Source organism: Ornithodoros turicata, chromosome 1 (genome assembly GCF_037126465.1).
Source record: "Ornithodoros turicata isolate Travis chromosome 1, ASM3712646v1, whole genome shotgun sequence".
Lineage (NCBI taxonomy): Eukaryota > Metazoa > Arthropoda > Arachnida > Ixodida > Argasidae > Ornithodoros > Ornithodoros turicata.
The window spans coordinates 21141524-21166120 of record NC_088201.1 but is presented as its reverse complement, the minus strand read 5'-3'; the positions used below and the strand labels follow the sequence as shown (position 1 = coordinate 21166120).

General features: G+C 42.4%; 1 protein-coding gene across 2 annotated transcripts; it reads right to left on the bottom strand.

The window, feature by feature from the left end:
- Positions 1–1078: 1078 nt before the first annotated feature.
- Positions 1079–23735, bottom strand: LOC135377610 (vesicle-fusing ATPase 1-like). 2 transcript variants are annotated; one of them, XM_064610146.1, is made up of 20 exons: positions 23617–23735; positions 15150–15241; positions 14695–14791; positions 14279–14397; positions 13735–13828; positions 13290–13347; positions 13166–13224; positions 12901–12989; positions 12694–12836; positions 12241–12440; positions 12025–12099; positions 11094–11447; positions 10769–10864; positions 10325–10481; positions 10088–10221; positions 9272–9338; positions 8343–8422; positions 6487–6683; positions 2935–2986; positions 1079–2791 (listed from the first exon to the last, which is right to left on the bottom strand). In XM_064610146.1, exons 1-20 carry the CDS (start codon positions 23632–23634, stop codon positions 2720–2722), a joined length of 2253 nt encoding a protein of 750 aa, XP_064466216.1. In that variant the 5' UTR covers positions 23635–23735; the 3' UTR covers positions 1079–2719. The 2 variants fall into 2 exon arrangements, with proteins under 2 accessions (XP_064466216.1, XP_064466217.1); XM_064610147.1 differs by lacking the exon at positions 23617–23735 and adding an exon at positions 23262–23456.
- Positions 23736–24597: the final 862 nt, after the last annotated feature.

Here is a 24597-nt window from a genome sequence, read left to right as displayed (position 1 = left end):
CCTCATTTCTAACACACATGTCTAGACAATTTGTCGACAACAACACACTTAAGCCTCTAGATCTATGTAGTAGTTTTTTCTGCCTCAATCACGTGTGTACAACATTTCTTGTACATAACTGTCACAGTAATATTTTTAAACATCATGATATTCTCTTTCTTTTCTACTTTCTATAGGTACCACATCAAACACGGAGGCTAAAAAAGCATTTTGTATTGCTTTCTACGAGTTAAAGCTAATGCAATCTTCTTTAGAAGGAAGTTGTCTGAGCACATTATTATGAGGATAGCTACAAATATAGGTATGCTGTACGAGAAACAGTGTGAAGCCACACTACAACCTTTTGAAGCAAAGCACAGAGGGAAGCACATTGTTGGATCAGCTATGCAACGAAGAGAACAGAAAGGAAGGTATGATGACAGAAGGCATAGAGGACATATTTCTGGATCAGATGCGACTATATTACCAGAACATACCACTCTGCATAGTTGCAGTGTTAGTGAGACAAGTCCAGTGGTACATTTCCCTTTGCCTTTTTAATTCGGAAGGCTGTAAGGGTTCGTTGTTACAATATTGGTAGCTACAGAGTGACAGAATACCCCACCCAAAATGTTAGCATCTTGTGCACGTTGTGAAGTCTACAGGAAGGTGTCACTTGCAAATCGCATTCTAGGTGAACCTACAGACACCGTGTTAGCTATGCAACAAGTTCTTTTAATAAACTAATAAGACAGGTGTTGAGATAGCTACTATTTTTTTGCAGCACACAAATGTGCTGTTGGAACTAGACCACGATAGATGACAAGCATTTGCAGGAATAGAAATGTCCTCTGGTTTTGTGGGTGATATTGGTTACAATTATGGACGAGGTTTTTGGAAATACGTGATCAAATCATGAGAGAGAGAAACGAATCGTAGCTAAATGTGAAACCCCACCTCAAAAGTGAAAGCTAAACTTGGTTCCACCCTTCTAGGTGGTGGTGGTGTGCGTCTACCAAATTGCCCAAGCCATGAGTGCTGAATGCGCTCTTTGTCCATTTGTGTAAAAGGGATGGTTAAGAAAAATTATGAAGAAAGATAAGGAATACTATTTCCTTTATTTCAGTTTTGAATTAGTACCCTTAGAAGAGCAAAAGTGCATGTGACAACTTCCAGATGATATGACCTCTTGTGTGTTCCTGCAAAAACTATCATCAGTTCTTCGCTGTATGTGTGAACAGTAAAGATGCAACTGCACTTATAAGTTCGAAGAGATGCGTAAAACAGGCGCAGCATGAAACATATCTTCTTCGTTCACAGCAGCTTCAGCTTCACCATGATCACCAGACGGCTAAGCACTTGGAATGAACCGCAGTGCACATAAATTGATACTCGCTAGAGCAACAAACACACAAATGGCATGCAGCTTCAAATAATTTAGGGTAACATACCTAAGAAAAGGTCATGCTGTCATACACCCAGTACCAGTAGCTGGTATAGGTACCTACACTGCCTTCCATGATGACGATTGTAGTAGTACATTTCTCAAGGGACCGTCAGTACAATTCTATGATTTGTGAAACTGCACATCATGGCACTTCTAACAATGATGGACTAACATTATTGATTGTTGAAAGACCCCAAAAGACACCAACAAACTATACAGTGTGCAGGACAAAGCAGCTGTGTCATGCCAACTCCAGCCTTCTAAGACGCTGCACGTTTTAGCGTTACAAGTGTGATGATGGATGAAACATGCATAATGCACATACTTATGTGCATTCAGTAAGGTTATGTACTGCTTCACAAACACTTCCAACCTGTTTTGCATTAAATATTGGAGGTGGGTTTTCTTGCTTGAACTCAGAATATCATCCACATTATGCCACCATGCTACAACACCTCTGAAAGGTACATTACCTTGCATCCTCCACTTTCCATATACAATCTAGTAAACATCCTCTGGTACTGCTTTTTATCACCAATCAAATATTTCTTGAAGTTTCAACAAAGCACTACAGTCGGATTTTTAGCAGAAAATGATTTTTTGATGTCGCTACCTGACAAAAAAAAAAAAAAAAAAAACACAGCAGAGTGGGTTATTGAGGCAGTGGAATACCTCAACCAAGTATTAGTGTATTTTTTCCCCTTCTTCTTACATGTTATTGCGACAGCGAAAACTTCTACAATACAATAGATTTACCCGGTATACGATTTTTTGTTAATGATTGTGCATCTGTAATTTACCCACCAAATTTTAGGAGACAGGTTTGATTCTTAATTATGTCAATTGATTGCCAATTATGTCAAAAATTCTGGAGTCTCTTTATAAATGTAAAGAGTGAATTTTTTTGCAAATGGGCTGAGGAAGTTGGAACAGCGATAGTCTTCATGACGTGACTATTCACTCGCCTCCTTTCTGCAACAGGCAATTATTATCAACAAAACATAAAACTTCCAAGCATAACCAAACCATGGATGCAACAGCCACCATCGTGCCCAACATAAGAACAGCATGCCTTATGCGTTGTAAATTGCAATTTCTAATATTCCTTAATCCTGTTACAATATGGGCATAACATTATCGCTGAGCATGAACCACTCAAGCAACTGGCCACAGAGAGGGCTTCAGGTCGCAATTAATTGAAATGTGCCATTGTAACTTATACAAAGCAGTTACTATACAGTGGAATGAACAAAGTGAAACTATGCAGTACCAGTACTCAGCAGAGCCGCTGCTTTATTTCAGCTCAAGAGCACCCTCCTCTTCAAGTTTGCAGATGAACTTTGTGACTCGGTATTCAGATGGGGTCTGGAGATACATGAAAAACACGGCCCTTAACTTTGCGAGAAATACGTACAAAAATACTACTTTGCACAGACTGGACAAGCAAGTTTTCCCAAACACACACACACAACTGTACTACAGTACAGTACTTCAGGTGATAAACATACCTGTCGAGCCATATCAACATATGCTAGCAGCTTCTTGACGCCAATCCATATTCTGTAAATAAAATGTTGCTCATATGAAGACTTGTGAGAGCTACATGAACATATGATTACACCTACAAATAACCTTGTCTTCCAATCTGCCAACTAGAAGGCACAAATGGCAAAAACTGCAGGAGTTACATGATTTTATAGTTCATAAATTATAACTTTAAAAAAGTAAAACTGGCTTCTCACATTATTTTGCATTCAAAACATACAGTAATAAAAGATGGGTGTGCACATGCACCAAGATACTGATAGAATAGTTAGGAAGCAAGCGAGCTGGTGATATAGATCCATATTGAAGAACCCCCTCCGAGATGAGGGACACAGAAAAAAGGGGACAAACACAACAAAGTCTCAATCCTCAAGGCTTCGTTGGGTTTGTCCCCTTTTTTCTATGTCCCTTGTCTCGGGGTTTCGTCAGTATGCACCAAGATATGAGGAAGCATATACAGGGTGTCCCACCGAAAAAGGGCCAAGGGCTAAAGAAAAAACGGAGTGCTCTACGCAAATGGAACCAACTGTACGTGCTTGGCAGTTGTGTAGTCTATCCAAAAATATTTTTTTCATCGCCCCTTGTCAATTAATTAGCGGTAATTAATTTTCTAACTTTTTAATTATCGGTTTTAGCTCTCAGATGTCAATGAGGAAGTTGTAGTACATGTCGAAAAAGATGCAACTGAAGTGGTTCGAGCTTGCTATGGCTTGTGGTTTCGTTTTTTCCCGGGTTTAAAAATTGGTTTCAGAAGCCGCGCGCACCACAGAGCGCTCCTCATAATTCGGCGCCCGCGCGCGACGATTGCAGTGCGCTCTGATAGGTGTGCCGTGGAGCAGGTTAAATATCTTCCTCTTGTGTGACGTGGCCCAAGGATGGTCTCCAAGCGCTAATCTCAAGGTCAATGTACGCCGGAGGACGCTGGAATCGTCGCGCGCAGGTGCCGGATTGTGGGCAGCGATTTGCGGTATGCCCGGCATCAGAAACCCGGGAAAAAATGAAACCACAAGCCATAGCGACCTCGAACCACATCAGTTGTGTCTTTTTCGACATGTACTACAACTTCCTCATTGACATCTGAGACCTAAAACCGATAATTAAAAAGTTAGAAAATTAATTACCGCTAATTGATTGACAAGGGGAGATGAAAAAAATATTTTTGGATAGACTACACAACTGCCAAGCACGTACAGTTGGTTCCATTTGCGTAGAGCACTCCGTTTTTTCTTTAGCCCCTGGCCCTTTTTCGGTGGGACACCCTGTATACTAGAACATCAGCAAACTGAACAAAATTTAGTAAATGACTTGCATAACCTAAACAGCATTGAGGACTTCCAGAAAGGAAATCATAAAGTCCCAAAGTTCCTCTGTTACTATATATGTGTAACGTAAGTATCGATGGCATACAACATTTTCATTTTAAATATGGTACACCGCACTGCTTTTGGCACAACTAGTGTTACCACATTGGATAATTTGATCTGGCAGCAGAAAAAAGCATGCTTGGTACAGTCCCAAGTGATACAGCGCAATCACGTCAATTTGAAATCTCTTAGTTAGAACTTTCGGATAAGTCAAACTGATGCTCGGGTCCCGTCAACGTCATGTGTATCTCAAGGGGGGAAAACACTTGGTAATTCTAACATATGAACATACGCAACAGTTTATTCGAAAAAAGATTGCTTGGCCACGCCCTAGATCCGCATCGGCCGCGCTGGCCGCGTATTGGCCAGTGTGCTCCTGGCATATCTGGGACACATTTATTTGAGTTTTAGTGCATCATACGCTATCGCCTCTACGTATGTAAGGTATAGCGTGATGGTTCTGCACGAAGCTCTCTTTATGTTTTGCACGTGTGCAGAACCACAAACGCTATCACTTACGTACGCAAAGGTGATAGCATACGATTAGAAGCCTGAAGTTTTAGGGTTTTATCCGATTCTTCCCCGAATTTGCATCCCGAATTGAAGGTTGCCTCTTTAGGGTGAAACCAGATTTTTATTGCCCTCAAATTGCCCTCACTGGGATGTCTGTAGGAATGCAGTAACTTACTTGTTTGGCAGAAAAATGCTGTTACATCACCGTTTGTACCAAACCGCTACAATTAGTTTGAATAACTGAGCCAGATTTCTCCCCAAATTTAGCGTACTAGAAGTTTTTTCACCCGAATTTGCACGAATTTAGTGCACATGTTTATTTACCCGATTTTTACCCCCCGAATGTAGGAAAAAATATTTCCCGAAAACTTCAGGCTCTACATACCATGCACCAAAACTCACTATTAAGTGTTAAGCATACTCATTACTTATAAGACAATTTCTCATACTTGTGCCAGAGAAAAGAGGAGCAAGGAACGAATCATCCTAATAGTGTCAGCAAACGTGACCGGCACGGAACGATGCCACTTCCTCGTGGTTGGCAAAGGAAGTAAGCCTTAGGGGATCAAGACCCTTCCTGATGACTACACAGCCAGCAAAAAAAGGTATCGATAATGGCCAATATTTTCCCGAATTGGGTTGGCGATACTGACGTTTGCACGGTTCACGGTTGGGTTGGGTTCAACGTCACAAGCAATGCTGATAGAGTCTCGGCTGAAGAAACGAATGCAGGTGCGTATGACAGATTATTTTTTGCCCCCGAGATCTTTTGATGCTTGCCTTTGGAAAGAATGAGCCTCTCATATTTCTGCCATTGCATGCCGAGCAAGGCCTAGCAAGCCATGATGCATCTCCGATACAGCTTGTATGCGCTGCCAAAGCATCAAGCCCTCATTCAGAGCAGCTCCCTTTTGTTCGAACTCCGCTTTATTCAAACAAATTTTTCTGTCCCTTTCAAGATCGAATGAAGGAGACTGCACTATATACGATTTTGAGTACAGTATTTACTCGCATAATTTGCATATTTTTTCTTCCCCAAAAGTCTGAAAAGTTAAGGGTGCGCAAATTATGCAGCAGGAACATTCGTTGGACGAATTTCCAATGATGCAACAGACTATTCACGAATTTTAGCATACTGGTCATGAGCGCCTGGTAGAGCTGGTACTGATGTTATCACTGCAATGGACATGCGCAAAGAAAATACTGGCCTAACTGGCCTACCGCTCAGAATGAGCAACTGATGACAGTCGGTAGGCAAAATACCGGCCCCCTACTGCACATCCTACTGGCAAAATACACAGCAGCACAGCCACGCTCCAACTATGGCGCGAGATGCTGCTGGACACCGCCGCTTCCTGCCGAGGGCGTGGTGAAAATCACGTGATAAGCAGTCGCTAACCAGGCCGGCACGCAAAGCTGCGGGTGCACAAATTACGCAATTTGTTTTTATCAGCATTTTTTGTACCAAACTAGGCGTCCGCAAACTATGCGACAATGCAAATTATGCTAGTACGGTTCTTTACGGTTGATACCGTACTAGATACAGTACTTTATACTACCTTGTATCTTGTTACTTTAGATACGGTACTTTACGATTGATATATTACTACACCCCAATACATTGCTGCTAACACTCACTTGCGTCCATCAATCGTTCGTGCAATGCGATCCAACTCTTCCTTTGAGAAACAGTCAGTATCCTCCAGAACAGCCATGACGTGCTGAGGCTGTGACAGGTTCGGGACCCGTAGCACAGCTGTGAATGAGCTTGTCATGCCCATTTCATCCAGGACGTTCCTCAGGCTGGTAGTGCCAAGCACCAACAGCTTGCGGCCCTTAGAAGGAGAGTAGCATTAATCAAATACTTGACAGCACAAAGCACGACTGGTATTGCTCAAAGATGTGATTTAAAATACAACCTCAACTATACATAAGTATGCAGATAGCTAAACTCGTGGCCACCTGCCGCACTGACAAACAAAGCAGCGAAAGTGAGGATGACAATGAAAGTAAGGCAGGAGCAGCACTGACATACTACTACAACAACACTTGAGCGTGAAAGGGCACTGTACGCGGTTGAGGAAGCATTACTACTCGAGAGAAGCGCCTGCCGGACATACTTTCTTTGGAGCTAATAAACGTCACTGGTATCCTATGAATCAGAGCATACCTACTAGGCAACAATGTGCTCACACACTATGCCTCCGGGCAATATAATTCGCTTGTGAGGTGCGGGATGACATCTAAAACTGCTCATACATAGGGTCTCACTTTTCTCGGTTAAATGTCTGACCGGATTTGGGAGGGAACAATCGGGAGCTATTTTTAAATACGTAATTCGAGGTGAAATCTGGTGTTAGTGATACACGTGAGCTTTAGTGGGTTATTATGTCTCGCTTTCTGTCCAGAAAGCTGCCCGCCGGTAAGGTGCATATATTGATCAAACACAGCTACTACCTCGCGATTTATAGGGACCAGCACCACATGTTGTAAATCAAATGTGCCTCACATACTTATTGGCGCACTCAAATAATATCTACATCACACATTCGTATAAATTGCTAGTACAGTAAAACTTCGATAATTCGACCCCCCGTTAATTTGGAAATTCGGATAATTCTGACTACTCGCGCGGTCCCGAGAGATGCCTATGGAAGTCTATGGTAAGGAACACTCGTTAATTCGAAAGCAGATGCGCGCCCACCGCATAATTCAGACGGTACGACATTGCGGCAACGGTGCTCCCAAACGATCACACAGACTAAGAAGGCAATGTGGTTGCTCCACAGTGCCTCTTCGATTAAGAAGAACAGAAGCGCTCGCATCGCTATGGTTATCAGCACTGTGACGTCGTCTCTCTCCCATGGCTGCCATGGCGTCTCCATAATCGACTCTTCGGCACAACTAGCGGGCTACTACAATTCATGGTGGTGTTGCTGTTGCTCGCAGTTTGACCGAAGATGAAATCGCGAACGATGTCCTTGCAACTGCTGAGAAGACTATCGTCGGACGATGGAATATGAGGAGTCACCGCCGCGGCAGAAGCGCTTGCTGCTTTGGACGCTTTCTGCTTGAGTGCTTCTGGTGGTGCAAGTGCGGTCGAGCACCTAACCGCGCTCCGAAAACTTCTTTGAGCAGCGCACATGAGCTTGCAAGTCAACTACCATACTCTGACAGCTTTTCTTACATAAAAGTATATGTTTATAGTGACAAGTACAGCTGTTGTTACGTGGTCCATTCAATAATTCGACATTCGGATAATTCAGACACTTTTGTGAGTCCCGTGAGATCCGAATTAACAGGGTCTTACTGTAAATAATGCACATGATATGTGGTACAACTTGAGGTACAACATGACTGGAATTTGGGGAGAGATGGGGTTTAACCCAAACTAGTCCTTTGGGACTGGGATTTGGGAGGGAATAAACGGGTTGAATCGGGTCTAACCCCTAAAAAGTCAAACCCTACTTATATAATGCTACAGAAAGTAATACCTTCGGTGGATCTTTCTGTAGAAGTACCAGCAATGCTTGAAGCACCAGGTTTGAATATCTTGGCCCAATATGGCCGTAGTCTATCAAGGAAAACAAACATGGTACATACTGCCCATCCAAGAAACACACATATAAGTTAGTTCACACAATGTCATTGCATTTAACGGGTCAGATCACTCAATTCATACATTCCGAAGACACAGCACGAAGACGACAGGGACAAGAAGGCGAGAGATAACCACAGGCTCTGACTCGCAACTAACAAAGATGTACCAAAACACGAAACCCATAGTTAAATATCACATTATCTGGTTATTGCTATGTGGAGTTTCCTTCTTGTCACACATGTGATAACAAGAGAATGTGATATTTAACAACTGGTTTCATGTTTCAGTAACATGTCAGTTGAGAGTCCATATCTGAATATGCATCACCAACCACGCAGACTTTTCACAGTTATTCAATTCAGGGACGTCGGAACAAGTGGGGAGGAGGAGGGGGGGATGTGCCCCCCCCCAGAATTGGGGCAAAGAACCAAAAGTCTGCCCCCCCCCCCCCCATATTTGAAAACATTCTGACGTCCCTGATTCAATTCATATATTTTTGTTGCCACGGGTAGTGCATTTCCTAATTTACTGAATCACCTTTACTTTCACCGATTTGAGCCGAACAATGCTGCTAACTGCCATGGCAAAATATTAATAACTATAGAAACACATCGACAAGAAGGGCTCACAGGAGACTTGTTTGGAGTCAAATGTTCCTGCTAGACATGTTTGTTTTAATTATGGTAGGGAGTGAACATTCCCTTTAAAATAACGATATAAAGTAGTAGATATATGCACATGTTGAAATGGGTCACTGATGTATGCAAAAACAGAGTGGTAAATATTTGACTACATATACACATAGGGTATAAAAATGATCACCTAGAAGCCTTTCAATGTTATCCACCAGAATACAGCTCAGCTGTGACTTGTATGCATCGTCAAACACCTACAACAAACAATTTCAATGCCTTTGTAGAAAAGCCCAAAGAATCATATATTAGAATGCAACTATTGCTATAAATCTCAGTTAAGGAAGCCTATCAGAATTTACACATTATCTTAGACAGCATTTTATGCTCCAATGAGGACCGATCATTTTGATCTTCAGAAAGTTTTTCTTCAGGAAACTTCAGGAAGTTTTTTTTAGGGGACTACACCATGCAGTGAAGTGGCAACAAGGCACGACACATGCAAATGCACGTTCCAATAAGAGCCCACATTCGCTCTGCTGGAACCCCTCAGTGACTGTCTACCTGCAGTGTGCATTGCAATTCACTATGAAGGAGAGATCTCAACAGCATGTATGCATTGATTTCTCTTTCCACCCCAGGATAACCGGTACATATACATACAAAACACTGCAGGAAGCTCTTGGAGGGTCCTGTTCAAGTAGATCAAAGACATTTGAGTAGTATATTCCCATTTCAAGACACCTACACAAAAGACACTGATGCTTTGAAGATGGCCCTGCCCCACGCTGGCAACTTGCCAAACATGGAGGCCATGGCATGTGTGCAAGAAATCACTTGCACTGACTGCCATCTGTCTATCAGACAGGTTTCAAAGATTGCTAAAAAAAGGACACTTCTTCAAAGGGGACAATCTGCTGAGTAGGTAGGTCTACTCATTCACAAACAAAGAAATGAATCCCAGAGTTATACGATCAGTCTTCGTACATCCTTGAAAGATGTTTACCTTTTTGATTAGCTGACACTTTGCTGTTTCTGTGTAGCCAACCATAGAATCAGGACCACAAAGCTTGATAAAGGGAAATTCAGATCGCAAGGCAATTTTTGCTGCCAATGCTGTTTTTCCAGAATTTGGCGCACCTAGAAAAAGCGTTATTGTTTTGTGCTCTCAAGGTTGAAAGGTGCTCTCTTCTCATAACTTTTTGAGCCCATAGAAGAATGTCTCAAAAATGCAAAAATGTACCTTCCAGAAGAATTGTAACAAGGCCACGAGACTCTGGGGACCTCGCCTGCTGTATGAACAAATCCCCATCTTCCAGGATACCACTGATCTGAGGTCCCCAGCTGGTTACTCCCTTTCCTACAAGCTGCTCGATTTCTTCTGCACTAGTTCCAAACGCCTACAAAGAAAAAAAAAAGATTGTGAAAGGTAGTATTAAGGGCAACTGCTTCTTTAGATGGGAATATGTGAATCTTCATAGATCACTAAGTTCTTATTGGGAAGACCACGTAGAGCTTATACATCTCAGATACTAAGGAGAACAACATGCAACCTTACAAAAGTGCCCACGTCCATTATAAGATGTATGCGACTTGCTGATTGCAAAAATGTGTGTTTTTCACCTTTCTCATAAATAAAAATAAACCTCTTCTCTAGCACACAAACTATGAAATTATAGGAACTCACAGGTTTGACATCATTTTCAAGAGCGTTCATGAAGTCTCCCCTGCTGACACGCAACTTTTCTGCTGCTTCAGGGTCCAGCTCAACTTTGCTTCCAGCCTGTATGTGATGCAAAAAGTCCAGAAGAATTTAGAAATAAATCCACACATCTGAACTAACTCCATGCATGTCAAAAGCTTTCCTCACAGTGTCACCACAGTGTTGGGTAACAAATTTGTAATAAGCTTAAAACATAATATTTCCAAAGTTGATGGTCAAAATAATAAAATGTTAATGGGGTGCAACAAACACTTGGTTTTAAAGCATTTATATGTAACGTAGCAATGACCTTGATAAGACGGTTCATAGCAGTTGACTGGGCAGCACGGACCAGACCCTCTATTTCGGCACCTGAGAAGTTCTTTGTAAGAGTTGCTAGTTCGGCTAGGTCCACATCTGTGGTGAGTTTCCCATGTGTGCGCATGGGGCCTGTGTGGATCTCAAGGATCTGCAACCTTCCTTTCTCATCGGGCAGCCCTATTTCCATTTGCACCTCCAGGCGACCAGGTCGTGTCAATGCGTCGTCTATCAAGTCCTTTCGATTTGTCATTCCAATAACCAAAATGTTATTAAGAGATTCCACACCATCTATCTTCGACAGTAACTGGTTCACAACTGTGTCATGTACACCAGTATTTCCAGCCTGGAATTGAAAAGAGGGAATTTAGTCACATAACAAAACACAAGCAAAATTCACCGTAATTCAAAGTGCTGGAAGAGGTGCTGGTGAAGAAATGAGACCATCTACACTTTTACATTGCAGAGTATAAAAACATGATGGAAGGATTTCCCCCACAAAGTGCTAAACAGGAAGGATTGTAATCTTTGATGAGGTTTGTTCTGCAGCATAGCTACAAACAGTTAGTTATAATAAACAGGCTCGAGATTAATGACAGAAACAAAGTTTGAGTATTTGCTGCGATGTGTCCTAATACACTGCGGGCCCACGCCCTTCAATTGCTGCGTCACACGATGTCTTTTGATAATGGGACATACCAGAGTGTGGTTGTGAGCTACGTGTGTCTACATGAACGCTCTTTAATGTCAGATAAAGCTCTGCATATGGCATCAACTTTCAACAAAAATTGCAAAAGAATATGAGCAATCCATGTTTCATAAAACTCATAGGCATACTGACTGTGTGTGGACCCAAAGAGCTGACTGATACAGTTGTGCCTACCACTGAGCCACCGAGACAAGTATTGATTAAAAAAACTCACCACGGACCCTCTCTGCTTGCATATGGCATCTATTTCATCAAAAATGATGATGTGCAGACCACTATTAATTCCCAACTGAAAGGAAGTAGACAAAATATTCAGAAGGAAGTCTCCACCGTTTCTCTTTTGAGCAATCCAGCTCTATGCGCAAAGCAAAAAGGAGGACACACCAGTTTATTTTAGCCCTGACTAACTAAAGCCAACAGGAATACACACCTTTTTCTCTTCGTCTTCCGCATCTTCAAACAAACGACGAATATTAGCTTCTGATTCACCAACATACTTGTTGAGAATCTGGGGCCCGTTTACAATTTTTGGCTCCCTCCCATTTAGCATCTTTCCAATTTGACGAGCCATGAGGGTCTTTCCAGTGCCAGGAGGGCCATAAAGTAAGATACCACGCACGTGCTTCAGGTCTACAGACAAGAATGGCAAAGAGCACAGTCACTTTCATCTATGAGAATCAACGTGTAACGTAAATTAGTGGAACAGCCAATCACCAGGTAATCTAAAAACCAAACTAGTAATCAAAACAGCCAGCCAGTAAGTACTGTACCATATTGTTACTGCTACTGAAACCAGTATGTATGTGATGAGCATCTCTACAGTGAAAACTGGGCTGCACCCCATCAAAAGTGGGTCATGCTCGACACTATTCTGTTCACTTACTAAGCTGTTCGATTAGTTCCGGAGGGAAGACACGTGATGCGAAGGCGCGTCTAAAGATTGCACTGAACTCCTTGTCCAGACCGCCAATACCCATTTTGTTGAAGTCCCAGTCTGGGTTGATGATGGACTGGCGTACCATTTTTCTGTTTATCGTATTATTCATATAGTACACACCACTCAGCATTAACATCTAACAAACATACTTACCCCTTTGCATGACCAGTTAGACCAAGAGCAGAGCCCTCTGCCTTCTCAAACACAACTCCTGCATCTGGTAGTAGCAAGCCAATTCTTGTCTATTAGATGAAAATATTATTTGGGTTACTGATAAATATTTGTCTAAATATTTTTTGCAGTAGAATGACACATTCTTCATCACAGACTAAGGTTTGCATCATTGGCATACAAAGACAACACATTCCCCTTAACTCTAGAAATTCACGTTAGTGCAATAGAACACAAACGCACGTACCGTTCTTGGTTTGCTTTGAGGTTTGGCAGCATCACCTTTCAGGTAATCCAAACTTGCCACTGGGAAAACAAGAAATTTTGCTGTAGTGAACTACATCTAAATCTCACCTACATTAGAACTATACCTTCCATTTCTTTGACCACAAGTTTCAAGAGCTTCCTGTCAGCAAATCCATAGGCAAGCTAATGGATGTCAACCCAGACACAGTTCAGACTTTGTTCTAGCAATGGACCTCTTTCCTAATCACATCCCAGTTGATCTTCAGGAAACTACCCTTGTTGTTTGCCAAAACAAACCCACATGCATAGCACTCAACCACAAAACTCGTCTTGGAGCTGCAGCGGCCAAGCTCTTGTGGCGTCCTCACTTTAATCAGCCTGCATCGCACTCCAAGAGGTGTGCTCTGCATGAATTGGCTGTATAAAGCATCACCTGTTGAATGCATGCAGAACGTTCCTCGACGCAGCTCCAGGTCATAAGCACTGTGTGCACACGCATAAGCAACTAGGAAAAAGGTCCATTGTACCTTGCAAAGATACAAATCTGACAATAAAGAGTATAGTTCTTACTGCCTGCCCAACAGTGAAAGCTTGTTTTGGGAACTGCTGCACAAAGTCAATTGCCATTTTGTCTGTGTCATAAGGCTCTTTGGTGTTACTAGAGCTGAAAGGAACAACAAAGGCACGATGCTGAACTGCACATACAATTATCGTTATTTTTAAGTTGGCGCGCTCCAAACGTCACACGGCATCACGTGAAAATCATTCTGGCTGGCCAGGATTTCAAATAAACGTCGCGACTACCATCGCGTGTAAGCCCATGACAAATCACGGGGAAGCGATGCCTTTATCGAGCAGCATGGAACAACGAAAAGTTGAGCATCGAGCCCCTGCTCAGCCTTATATAATTAAGGAACACCGTGACAATATCTACCAGCGCTACTAAGCACTTTTTAAAGCTGAAGCATATTGTACATTAGGCAATAAGCTTCTTGCCTGAAAGGCGACCAACATACCGCCCTCGAAACATACCACACAAAGCCTTGTGCAGCAGAGCTGCACACAGATGCACAACAAAGTTAAAGAAAGCAATAAGAATGCATAGCTAGCTCACCTCTTCTTTTCCAGGAAATCAGCTTCCAATGTTATTTTTGCAATGTACTGCGTATTTGGGTCAAAAACATATGGCCGTACGTCCACAGTTTGGCTTATTGAAAGCTCTGCCCATTTTCTCTGTTAACAGTAATAGCAGCGAAATGTATTCCACACCCTGAACAACGTACACACAAGATGCACACGAAGTGCAAATCTCAGAGAGGGAACTTAGAAGCACAAAGGTTCTTTTTTTTTCTTCTTCTTGAAATGTTTGCCTCACACATGGAGAACAGAGCTACGTAAACATCCCAGGCAAAAAAAGAAAAGCAGCTAAAGTGAACGGAACCAGTTTGACATCAAAGCAGGTTACGCTGGACTAAGTTTGATGCCCAAGTGGATTGATAGGGACTACACTTCAAGACTAGAAAGACGTACCATAGGCAGACTGAACCCCATGTATCCTGGTTTCACTTTGTCTGAAGTTTTGATAGTGAAAACAAATTTGTGGCTTGCAGTGGCAACTTCCACATGCCTGCGATAAATATCAGTAATGTATAGTAATCTGAATCGCTCCTCTAGCAATGTTACAATCAGATCTATTCATTCTTTAGTTTGAAGGTATTCCTACTAAATTGGTTGCAGTCTGGCTAACATATTTTGGAATGATCACAACTGATGCTGTATTAATGGTGTGCACTACAGCACAAGGATTGTGCTTGAAGGATGCAAATACAATCAGTCACTTGCATGCTGTCCTGCGCTCAAGGAACCTTTACAGAGCAGAATCTAGTTTTGCCCAATTAATGTACATAAATGCATACCACTGCACACTAAATAACAGCACAACTTCTGGATTACAAGCAAATAAAAAGCACAGTTTGCTGTATTACCTTACTTTGTCTTCAGAAAAGTCAACTGGGTTCACTGCTGAACAATTGGACAGAGATATTTCCTCTGTCGGACACCGGTCTACCTTCATTTGCTGCACACACACAAAAATGCAAGCTGAGTGTAGTTACAGCATCAGATAATAAATACATATCAGTTACAGAGCTTGTGCTTCCAATCATGGGTGAACTTATTTTTCTGAAAACATGTGAATTTCACATCTAGCAGAACAGGTTGAAGGAGCTGGTTACAACAAACATTTAAGTTACTTATAAAGTAGCAGGTGGGCCGGTTGGTGCATACTTCGTAGTGTAGCAGCGAAAGGAACAATGACAAAGACAGACCACTCGTATCATGTCTCTCTTTGTCATTGTTCCTTTCACCTCTGCACCACAAAGTATTAAGTTACTTACTCAAATTTAGTTACTCGTTATTACAGTTAGCTTTCCAGCAAGTCATGCATTGCAAGCAACACTTTGCAAACACTCCAACTGAACAGCTGATACTCCACTCTCATACAGGATGCCAATGCAAGAAATGTCTGGGACAGAGACATAACTGCAATACTTAAAAACAACCCAAAGGCTCGGAATAGACAAAAGGTAAGAGGATCTATCGAGAAACAATCCAGCCCTCTACTGAAATGCATTTCTCTTGACATGGAAATAGGTAGACTAGCTAGGCTACAGCATTCTGATGATGGAAATCGAATAGGTTCAAATTTTTTATTGTTCTTTTATGTTCCAGTGCCAGAGCGTACATAACTGCATTAACTGAATTATAGCACATCAATTGTACAACCATGTCATACGAATGTTTGCAGCATTTGAAAATCGCAAGGTATGTCAACAACACTTGAGCTATTAACACTCTGATTTTGATATGTAGTTCCTTACACGGAAGACCAAAGAGCAACTGCAGATAATGAGGCTAACATAAATCGCCATCATGGGTGTAACCCATACAATGTTTTTGAGAAGGAAGTGTCTAGAGGTCCGTCGGACGGACACGATTGTTTATACATTGGGGTCCGTCGGCTCAACATTATGTCATCCTAGATCAAGTTAGTTTAGGTTAGGTTAGTATTCTAGTCAGGTTAGTGCAAGTTAGCTTCGTGCAGCTCTAGGTTAGGTTAGGTTAGTTTAGGAAACAGTCCAGTTCCTCATACCACAGACGATCCGATGGACCCCGCTGCGTAAAGAATGGGGTCCGTCGGTCCAACGGACCCGACCGTTTATATATCGGAGTCCGTTGGGACACTCCGCTTTCAACATTATGTCGTGTTAGATCCAGTTAGTTGAGGTTCGGTTAGTTTATTCTAGTCGGGTTAGTGCAAGTTAGCTTCGTGCAGCTCTAGGTTAGGTTAGGTTAGTTTAGGAAACAGTCCAGTTCCTCATACCACAGACGATCCGACGGACCCCGCTGCATAAAGAATGGGGTCCGTCAGTCCAGACTGTTTATACATCGGAGTCCGTCGGGACACTCCACTTTCAACATTATGTCGGGTTAGATCAAGTTAGTTTAGGTTCGGTTAGTTTATTCTAGTCAGGTTAGTGCAAGTTAGCTTTGTGCAGCTCTAGGTTAGGTTAGGTTAGGTTAGTTTAGGAAACAGTCCAGTTCCTCATACCACAGACGATCCGACGGACCCCGCTGCGTAAAGAATGGGGTCCGTCGGTCCGACGGACCCCACTGTTTATACATCGGAGTCCATCGGGACACTCCGCTTTCAACATTATGTCGTGTTAGATCAAGTTAGTTTAGGTTCGGTTAGTTTATTCTAGTCAGGTTAGTGCAAGTTAACTTCGTGCAGCTCTAGGTTAGGTTAGTTTAGGAAACAGTCCAGTTCCTCATACCACAGACGATCCGACGGACCCCGCTGCGTAGAGAATGGGGTCCGTCGGTCCGACTGTTTATACATCGGAGTCCGTCGGGACACTCCGCTTTCAACATTATGTCGTGTTAGATAAAGTTAGTTTAGGTTCGGTTAGTTTATTCTAGTCAGGTTAGTGCAAGTTAGCTTCGTGCAGCTCTAGGTTAGGTTGGTTAGGTTAGGAAACAGTGTCTAGTTCCTCATACCACGGACCATCCGACAGAGCCCACTGCATAAAGAATCGGGTCCGTCCGACGGACATCTAGACACAGCCTTTTGACAACCGTTGTGACTGCAAATTTGCTAGTCAATACAATTATCATTAGTAAAGCTGATAACCTGATCAACTAAAAGCTATTAAAGGGACGGTCTCGTACAGATCGAGCGATTCCGAAACTTAGCTGAAATTATATTCAAGAGTGCTACAGAAACACAGTCGCGAAGTTTCAACCAGAACAACGAAGTGGTTTTCGAGAAATCTGAAGGAATATGCCGTGACAGCAGACGACGGAAGTCGCAGCTGGATTCAACTCCCTCTCATGCAACGTCACATGTGACGTGGTTATGGTATTTATGGTGGCAGGTCGCCCATTGGGCGACCGAAGCGCAATGCACAATACAGTCGGAGGTGTATGCGCTTCGCGCTTGGAAGTTGTCACGCGCGACGTCGTAATGTCTGATAGCAAATTTAGCGATAGTGATGGGTCCCTGTCACTAAGCGGTGAAGATGAGCTCATCGGCGCCGATCGATTGAAGAACCGGGGACGTCGACGAACCTTTAGCTACTGACCCTTTGCCACAACAACGTGGTTAGCCAGTGAAAGTAGTGGATGATCCGGAATCGATTGACGGGTAAGACTCATCCATAAAAGCGCACTTTTAGCGTATATATGTTCCGCCTGATCGTGACACCATTTTAAATTGTACAAACATTGCAGGTGTGTGTGTAGCCACTGCTCGCCAATATCAGCGTGTGTTGTGCGCACAATCCGGAACCTGTTTCGATCCGTCACGTACACATGGTGTTGTATTCTCCTGAAAGGTGTTGTAAGGTTTGTTTTTGTTGCGCAGCTTTTTATTTGCATATAAAAATGTGTGTTTCATGGTACGTTATGCAAAATTTCAGATTTGGGCATTTCGTCATATGTATCAGAACTTGGATAGACTGCTGAAGAAAGCTGCTCTCACTATCCATTCCCGCAACCGGCAGGAGGTTGTCAACGTGATAAGTGAAGGCTTTCCATTCATGTCATTACACCTGGAGCAAATGACAAAATCAAGGATAAGCTGATCTACGTCAACGTCTTCGATTACCCCTGGCCTATGAAAAAAAAAAAAAAAAAAAAAAAGCCCTTTCCAGGACCATCCAACATATCTGCATCAAAGACCATGCTTCTGCATCGAATAAGCCCTTATCATCATTGATGATTATAATATTTCATATCAAAAATACCTAGACGTGAATTACGAATGTGCAAGATGGAACAGCCGTATTTTTGCTAATGTTATGGCGGTGTGTTCATGAGCCCATACTGGCTCAGATTTTGATTGTGTCAGGGGTTGCACACTTAAATGTCCAGCATGTTGAGTATAAAAGATTTGGAAATGTTTAAAAACTTTCAAAAATATCAAAAATACCTAGACGTCCATGACAAATTTGTAAGATGGAACAGCGGTTTGCAACATGTTTACATGTCTGGCTTAGTGTTGCTCATGTTACACCGGTGTGTTCATGAGCCCATACTGGCTCAGATTTTGATTGTGTCAGGGGTTGCACACTAAGATGTCCAGCACGTTGAATATAAAAGATGTGGGAATGTTTAAAAACTTTCAAAAATATCAAAAATACCTAGACGTCCATGACAAATTTGTAAGATGGAACAGTGGTTTGCAACATGTTTACATGTCGTCTGGCTTATTGTTGCTCATGTTACACCTGTGTGTTCATGAGCCCATACTGGCTCAGATTTTGATTGTGTCTGGGGTTGCACACTAAGATGTCCAGCACGTTGAATATAAAAGATTTGGAAATGTTGAAAACCTTTCAAAAATATCAAAAATACCTAGATGTCCATGACAAATTTGTAAGATGGAACAGCGGTTTGCAACATGTTTACATGTCGTCTGACTTATTGTGGCTGATGTTACACCGGTGTGTTCATGAGCCCATACTGGCTCAGATTTTGATTGTGTCAGGGGTTGCACACTAAGATGTCCAGCACGTTGAATATAAAAGATGTGAAAATGTTTAAAAACTTTCAAAAATATCAAAAATACCTAGACGTCCATGACAAATTTGTAAGATGGAGCAGCGGTTTGCAACATGTTTACATGTCGTCAGTCTTATTTTTGCTCATGCTATACCGGTGTGTTCATGAGCCCATAATGGCTCAGATTTTGATTGTGTCAGGGGTTTCACACTAAGATGTCCAGCACGTTGAATATAAAAGATGTGGAAATGTTTAAAAACTTTCAAAAATATCAAAAATACCTAGACGTCCATGACAAATTTGTAAGATGGAACAGCGGTTTGCAACATGTTTACATGTCGTCTGGCTTATTGTTGCCCATGTTACACCGGTGTGTTCATGAGCCTGTACTGGCTCAGATTTTGATTGTGTCAGGGGTTGCACACTAAGATGTCCAGCACGTTGAATATAAAAGATGTGGAAATGTTTAAAAACTTTCAAAAATATCAAAAATACCTAGACGTCCATGACAAATTTGTAAGATGGAACAGCGGTTTGCAACATGTTTACATGTCGTCTGGCTTATTGTGGCTGATGTTACACCGGTGTGTTCATGAGCCCATACTGGCTCAGATTTTGATTGTGTCAGGGGTTTCACACTAAGATGTCCAGCACGTTGAATATAAAAGATGTGGAAATGTTTAAAAACTTTCAAAAATATCAAAAATACCTAGACGTCCATGACAAATTTGTAAGATGGAACAGCGGTTTGCAACATGTTTACATGTCGTCTGGCTTATTGTTGCCCATGTTACACCGGTGTGTTCATGAGCCTGTACTGGCTCAGATTTTGATTGTGTCAGGGGTTGCACACTAAGATGTCCAGCACGTTGAATATAAAAGATGTGGAAATGTTTAAAAACTTTCAAAAATATCAAAAATACCTAGACGTCCATGACAAATTTGTAAGATGGAACAGCGGTTTGCAACATGTTTACATGTCGTCTGGCTTATTGTGGCTGATGTTACACCGGTGTGTTCATGAGCCCATACTGGCTCAGATTTTGATTGTGTCAGGGGTTGCACACTAAGATGTCCAGCACGTTGAATATAAAAGATGTGGAAATGTTTAAAAACTTTCAAAAATATCAAAAATACCTAGACGTCCATAACAAATTTGTAAGATGGAGCAGCGGTTTGCAACATGTTTACATGTCATCAGTCTTATTTTTGTTCATGCTACACCGGTGTGTTCATGAGCCCATAATGGCTCAGATTTTGATTGTGTCAGGGGTTTCACACTAAGATGTCCAGCACGTTGAATATAAAAGATGTGGAAATGTTTAAAAACTTTCAAAAATATCAAAAATACCTAGACGTCCATGACAAATTTGTAAGATGGAACAGCGGTTTGCAACATGTTTACATGTCGTCTGGCTTATTGTTGCCCATGTTACACCGGTGTGTTCATGAGCCTGTACTGGCTCAGATTTTGATTGTGTCAGGGGTTGCACACTAAGATGTCCAGCACGTTGAATATAAAAGATGTGGAAATGTTTAAAAACTTTCAAAAATATCAAAAATACCTAGACGTCCATGACAAATTTGTAAGATGGAACAGCGGTTTGCAACATGTTTACATGTCGTCAGTCTTATTTTTGCTCATGCTACACTGGTGTGTTCATGAGCCATAATGGCTCAGATTTTGATTGTGTCAGGGGTTGCACACTAAGATGTCCAGCACGTTGAATATAAAAGATGTGGAAATGTTTAAAAACTTTCAAAAATATCAAAAATACCTAGACGTCCATGACAAATTTGTAAGATGGAACAGCGGTCTGCAACCTGTTTACATGTCGTCTGGCTTATTGTGGCTGATGTTACACCGGTGTGTTCATGAGCCCATACTGGCTCAGATTTTGGTTGTGTCAGGGGTTGCACACTAGGATGTCCAGCACGTTGAATATGAAAGATGGGTAAATGTTTAAAAAATATGAAAAAACCTAGACATGCATGACAAATTTGTAAGATGGAACAGCAGTTTGCAGCTTGTCGACATGTCGTCAGTCTTATTTTTGCTTATGTTGCACCGGTGTGTTCATGAGCCCATACTGGCTCACATTTTGATTCGATATCAGGGGTTGCAGACTAACATGTCCAGCACGTTGAATATAAAGGTTGCGGAAGTTGAGTGTTTATGTAGTCATCTTTTATTGTCCCTTATTATAATGTACGTCCACAGCACTGACCAATTGTGTTAAAATTGGGTTGTTGGTATTGGGTAGTCATAATGATGTACAAGCAGCAAGCTCTGAGCAACCTGTCGTCCTGTCCTGTCAACAAGGTTGTCTTGTCTTTTGCTGCTTGAACATCATATAATCACAACACTGATTTGTGGATATAACTTACATATTTATATTATGCAGTACTTTTCTCACATCAGCAATGTGCTGGGAAAAATTAAATAGAGCTGTGAAGCCTGCGAATTGGAGTCGTTATATTTGTGACCCATTAGTAGGTGTTGATTCTGGCACAGGAAGGAGTGCCACTCTCATCAGTTAATGTCAGCTACTGAAGGGGTACAAGACAACATTATTGAGCATAGTTTGGCGATATACTGCTCCGGTAGGGATAATACCTTAGAGAGGCTATATGCAAAACAAGATGTAGCCTGCTGGATCAAGCACTTCCTTCTCGCAATACTACCGAGGTACGCGGGACTGCCGTTTCGTGCGGTGCCGACAATTTCTGTACACATCACTTTTGGCCATTATCAACAAAGTAATACCTACATTTCAATACTGCGCGCATCCAGTTCTTTGGACACTGTTGCCGCTAACAGTTGACTGCGTGACGGTCGACATCTTTTAGTTTGAGCTGCGTCCGGCGCCGTCCCGTACATATCGTGCTCGCAGAACGTCTCTTACCTCATATGCATCGTGAACGAAACGTGCGGAGTACACGCACGCGTGTGACAATCAGACCTTTTGTTGAAGATGCTTCGAGTATGTGACTCCCAACAGGTGCTTTTCTATATCCACTTTCGTCACATTGTCGTCGACAAAAGAGTTGTTATACACCCGGGTTACATTTCCACCACTTCCATACGGAATATTCTTTTCGCAGGTAAGACGAACTAGAATTGCTCAAAATACCGAACGATGCGAGACAAGTTAGTAAATAAGCGTCAACTGCCTTTATTAGGTGAAGTCATCCACGTAAACTCCCGCTTGAAATGAAGATGCGAGACGTATTGACATTGTTGTTCGGCCACATTTTACAATACACGTCTTTCGTTTGACCAGACCACATGCAGCAAATTTACTGCCGTCGCCGTGATCCTCGAGCACCTTTTGGAAGTCGTCTGCTCTCACCGCTGCAAAACGGCGCGAGAGCAGACGAATTGTTCATCCAATAAGCGGTCAGCCATCGTAGCGGATATCGCTGTTGCCAACAGAAATCGCAATGTGCTGGCGCTGTTCTTATCAACTTAATTCATTTATTTAATAACCGTGACGATTCTGGACGAGCGAATTCACAGTATTACGTTTTCAGCAATGAGGAATCGAATGGTACGCTTTGTGGATGGGCCAGGGTGTACGAGACCGTCCCTTTAAGCATGTCAAAACTTCCATGTCAAAACACGTCACTTTTTTGTAAGACGGATCTGTTACTCATGCTTTAATACCGTAACTCAATACTTTAAGATGTCCTATTTAGAGGATCAGTAAAAAAAAATATCGTCATAATGAAAGTCGTGCAGAACTGGACATCCTAATCGACAGTAACTGCCTTCTGACACCCATAGCAAGCGCAGTGACAGGCAACCCAAATGCAAGTGTATGTAAATAAATAAAACAAAAAAGCTAATCATGGTCAGGCACATTGCCAAAATAAAGTTACAAGTGGAGGCGTCTACTCATCCGCGAAGTAACTTTCGCACGCACACACACAATCCCCCACTGCGACATCACTTTTGCCATCAATGCATCAGTAATGGTTTACAAACTATCGTGATGCAACGAAACGGCGCCAAACTGCAATTTATTACTTACAGGCAAGCTCCTCTGCACGACCCACAATTATTGATTTCCGGTCCTTGATTACATGTATACGGCTTACAAATGGTATGCTCCACGTGCATTTTACTCAACATAAGCTATTGTATGAGCATCATGAACCATTAATTGTTTAATCTATCAACACAAGCTTAACAGCATTATCATTTAGTGTTTCTGAAGGCGTTCCATGTAGTACGCCATGCCACATGCCCACTCCTCAGCGCAATGATGCAATACGTGTGCAATCTAGCCGAATGTTATGAGATGCAATGACTACTCAAAAGGTGTATGTGCACCTACGGACCTTTGAAACGGCTATATTCATTTAGAAAATTTCCCTGCAGTTTACCTTTGTCGTATTCATCATTTGACAGTGTATCGCTCCTCACGATAGACACCGCCCGCTGCAGTCATCAACCATGATACTAGAGAACTGGACATGCGCAATGCTCCCAGCACCGGGGTAGTAGTTCTGGCAATCGCCGCTTGGCTATGGGATTTGGCGCTAGCTCGCACTATTCGTTACCACGTGACTTGTCGAAACCGCGGTGATGTATGGTAGGCTGTGTTGACAACATGGAGGAAGGAAACACAAGGAGCGGCTCTTCCCTCCAGACTAGCGTAGCCACCCTCTAGCGGTCGCTCGGGTCAAAATCGCCATTGCTTCCTGTCCACCACGTGATCCCCTCTAAAGTTTCGGTTTTGCAAGGCTTTGTTCCTCGCGCTGCTGTCCGTATTATATTGCTTCTTGGAAGTAATTTATTGTGAAAATGTGAGCACCGTCGTAGGAACGACGTATGGTAATGTGTTCCTGTCCCCGCTGCCGCTCTCGTTGAACTGAAATCAGCTCTGTCACGGGAACGCGTTTTGTTCGTAAGTACACGGTAACTTGCTTTAGTCGCCCGTGTGTCTTCGAGTCATCTTGAATTGTTCATTTGGGACCTCAAACTCTGCCACAGATTCATTTCATAGCTTCAGTTGTTGTACAAATCTGATTAATGGAACGGCATTCTTAACCACTTAGTCAAGAAAAGTACATATGTTGGAAGTAACCGTTGCCACACGTAAGGTTTCCGGTCCCGCGTACTCCTTTTGCGTTCTGCACACTGTGACTGGTCTTCTAATAGAACAGTAAACATTCGTAACACACAGAAATAAAGTGCAAGCACGCGTTCACCGTAATACTGCCATCTGAACTGCAACACAACTACAGCTCGCGTCGTCTGCTTTGCTGGAGCCATGCTGTCTGGAGGGTCACGTGAACGGTCACGTGGCAGACAGGAGCATCCCAGAATGCAATGCGAGGCCGGCTACGCTCGTCCCGATAGAA

Coding starts and splice junctions, on each gene's coding strand:
- LOC135377610 (XM_064610146.1), bottom strand. Junction 13,225..13,289: donor TGTGGTCAAAGAAATGGAAG/GTATAGTTCTAA, acceptor TTGTTTTCCCAG/TGGCAAGTTTGGATTACCTG. Junction 10,222..10,324: donor TGTTACAATTCTTCTGGAAG/GTACATTTTTGC, acceptor CGCTTTTTCTAG/GTGCGCCAAATTCTGGAAAA.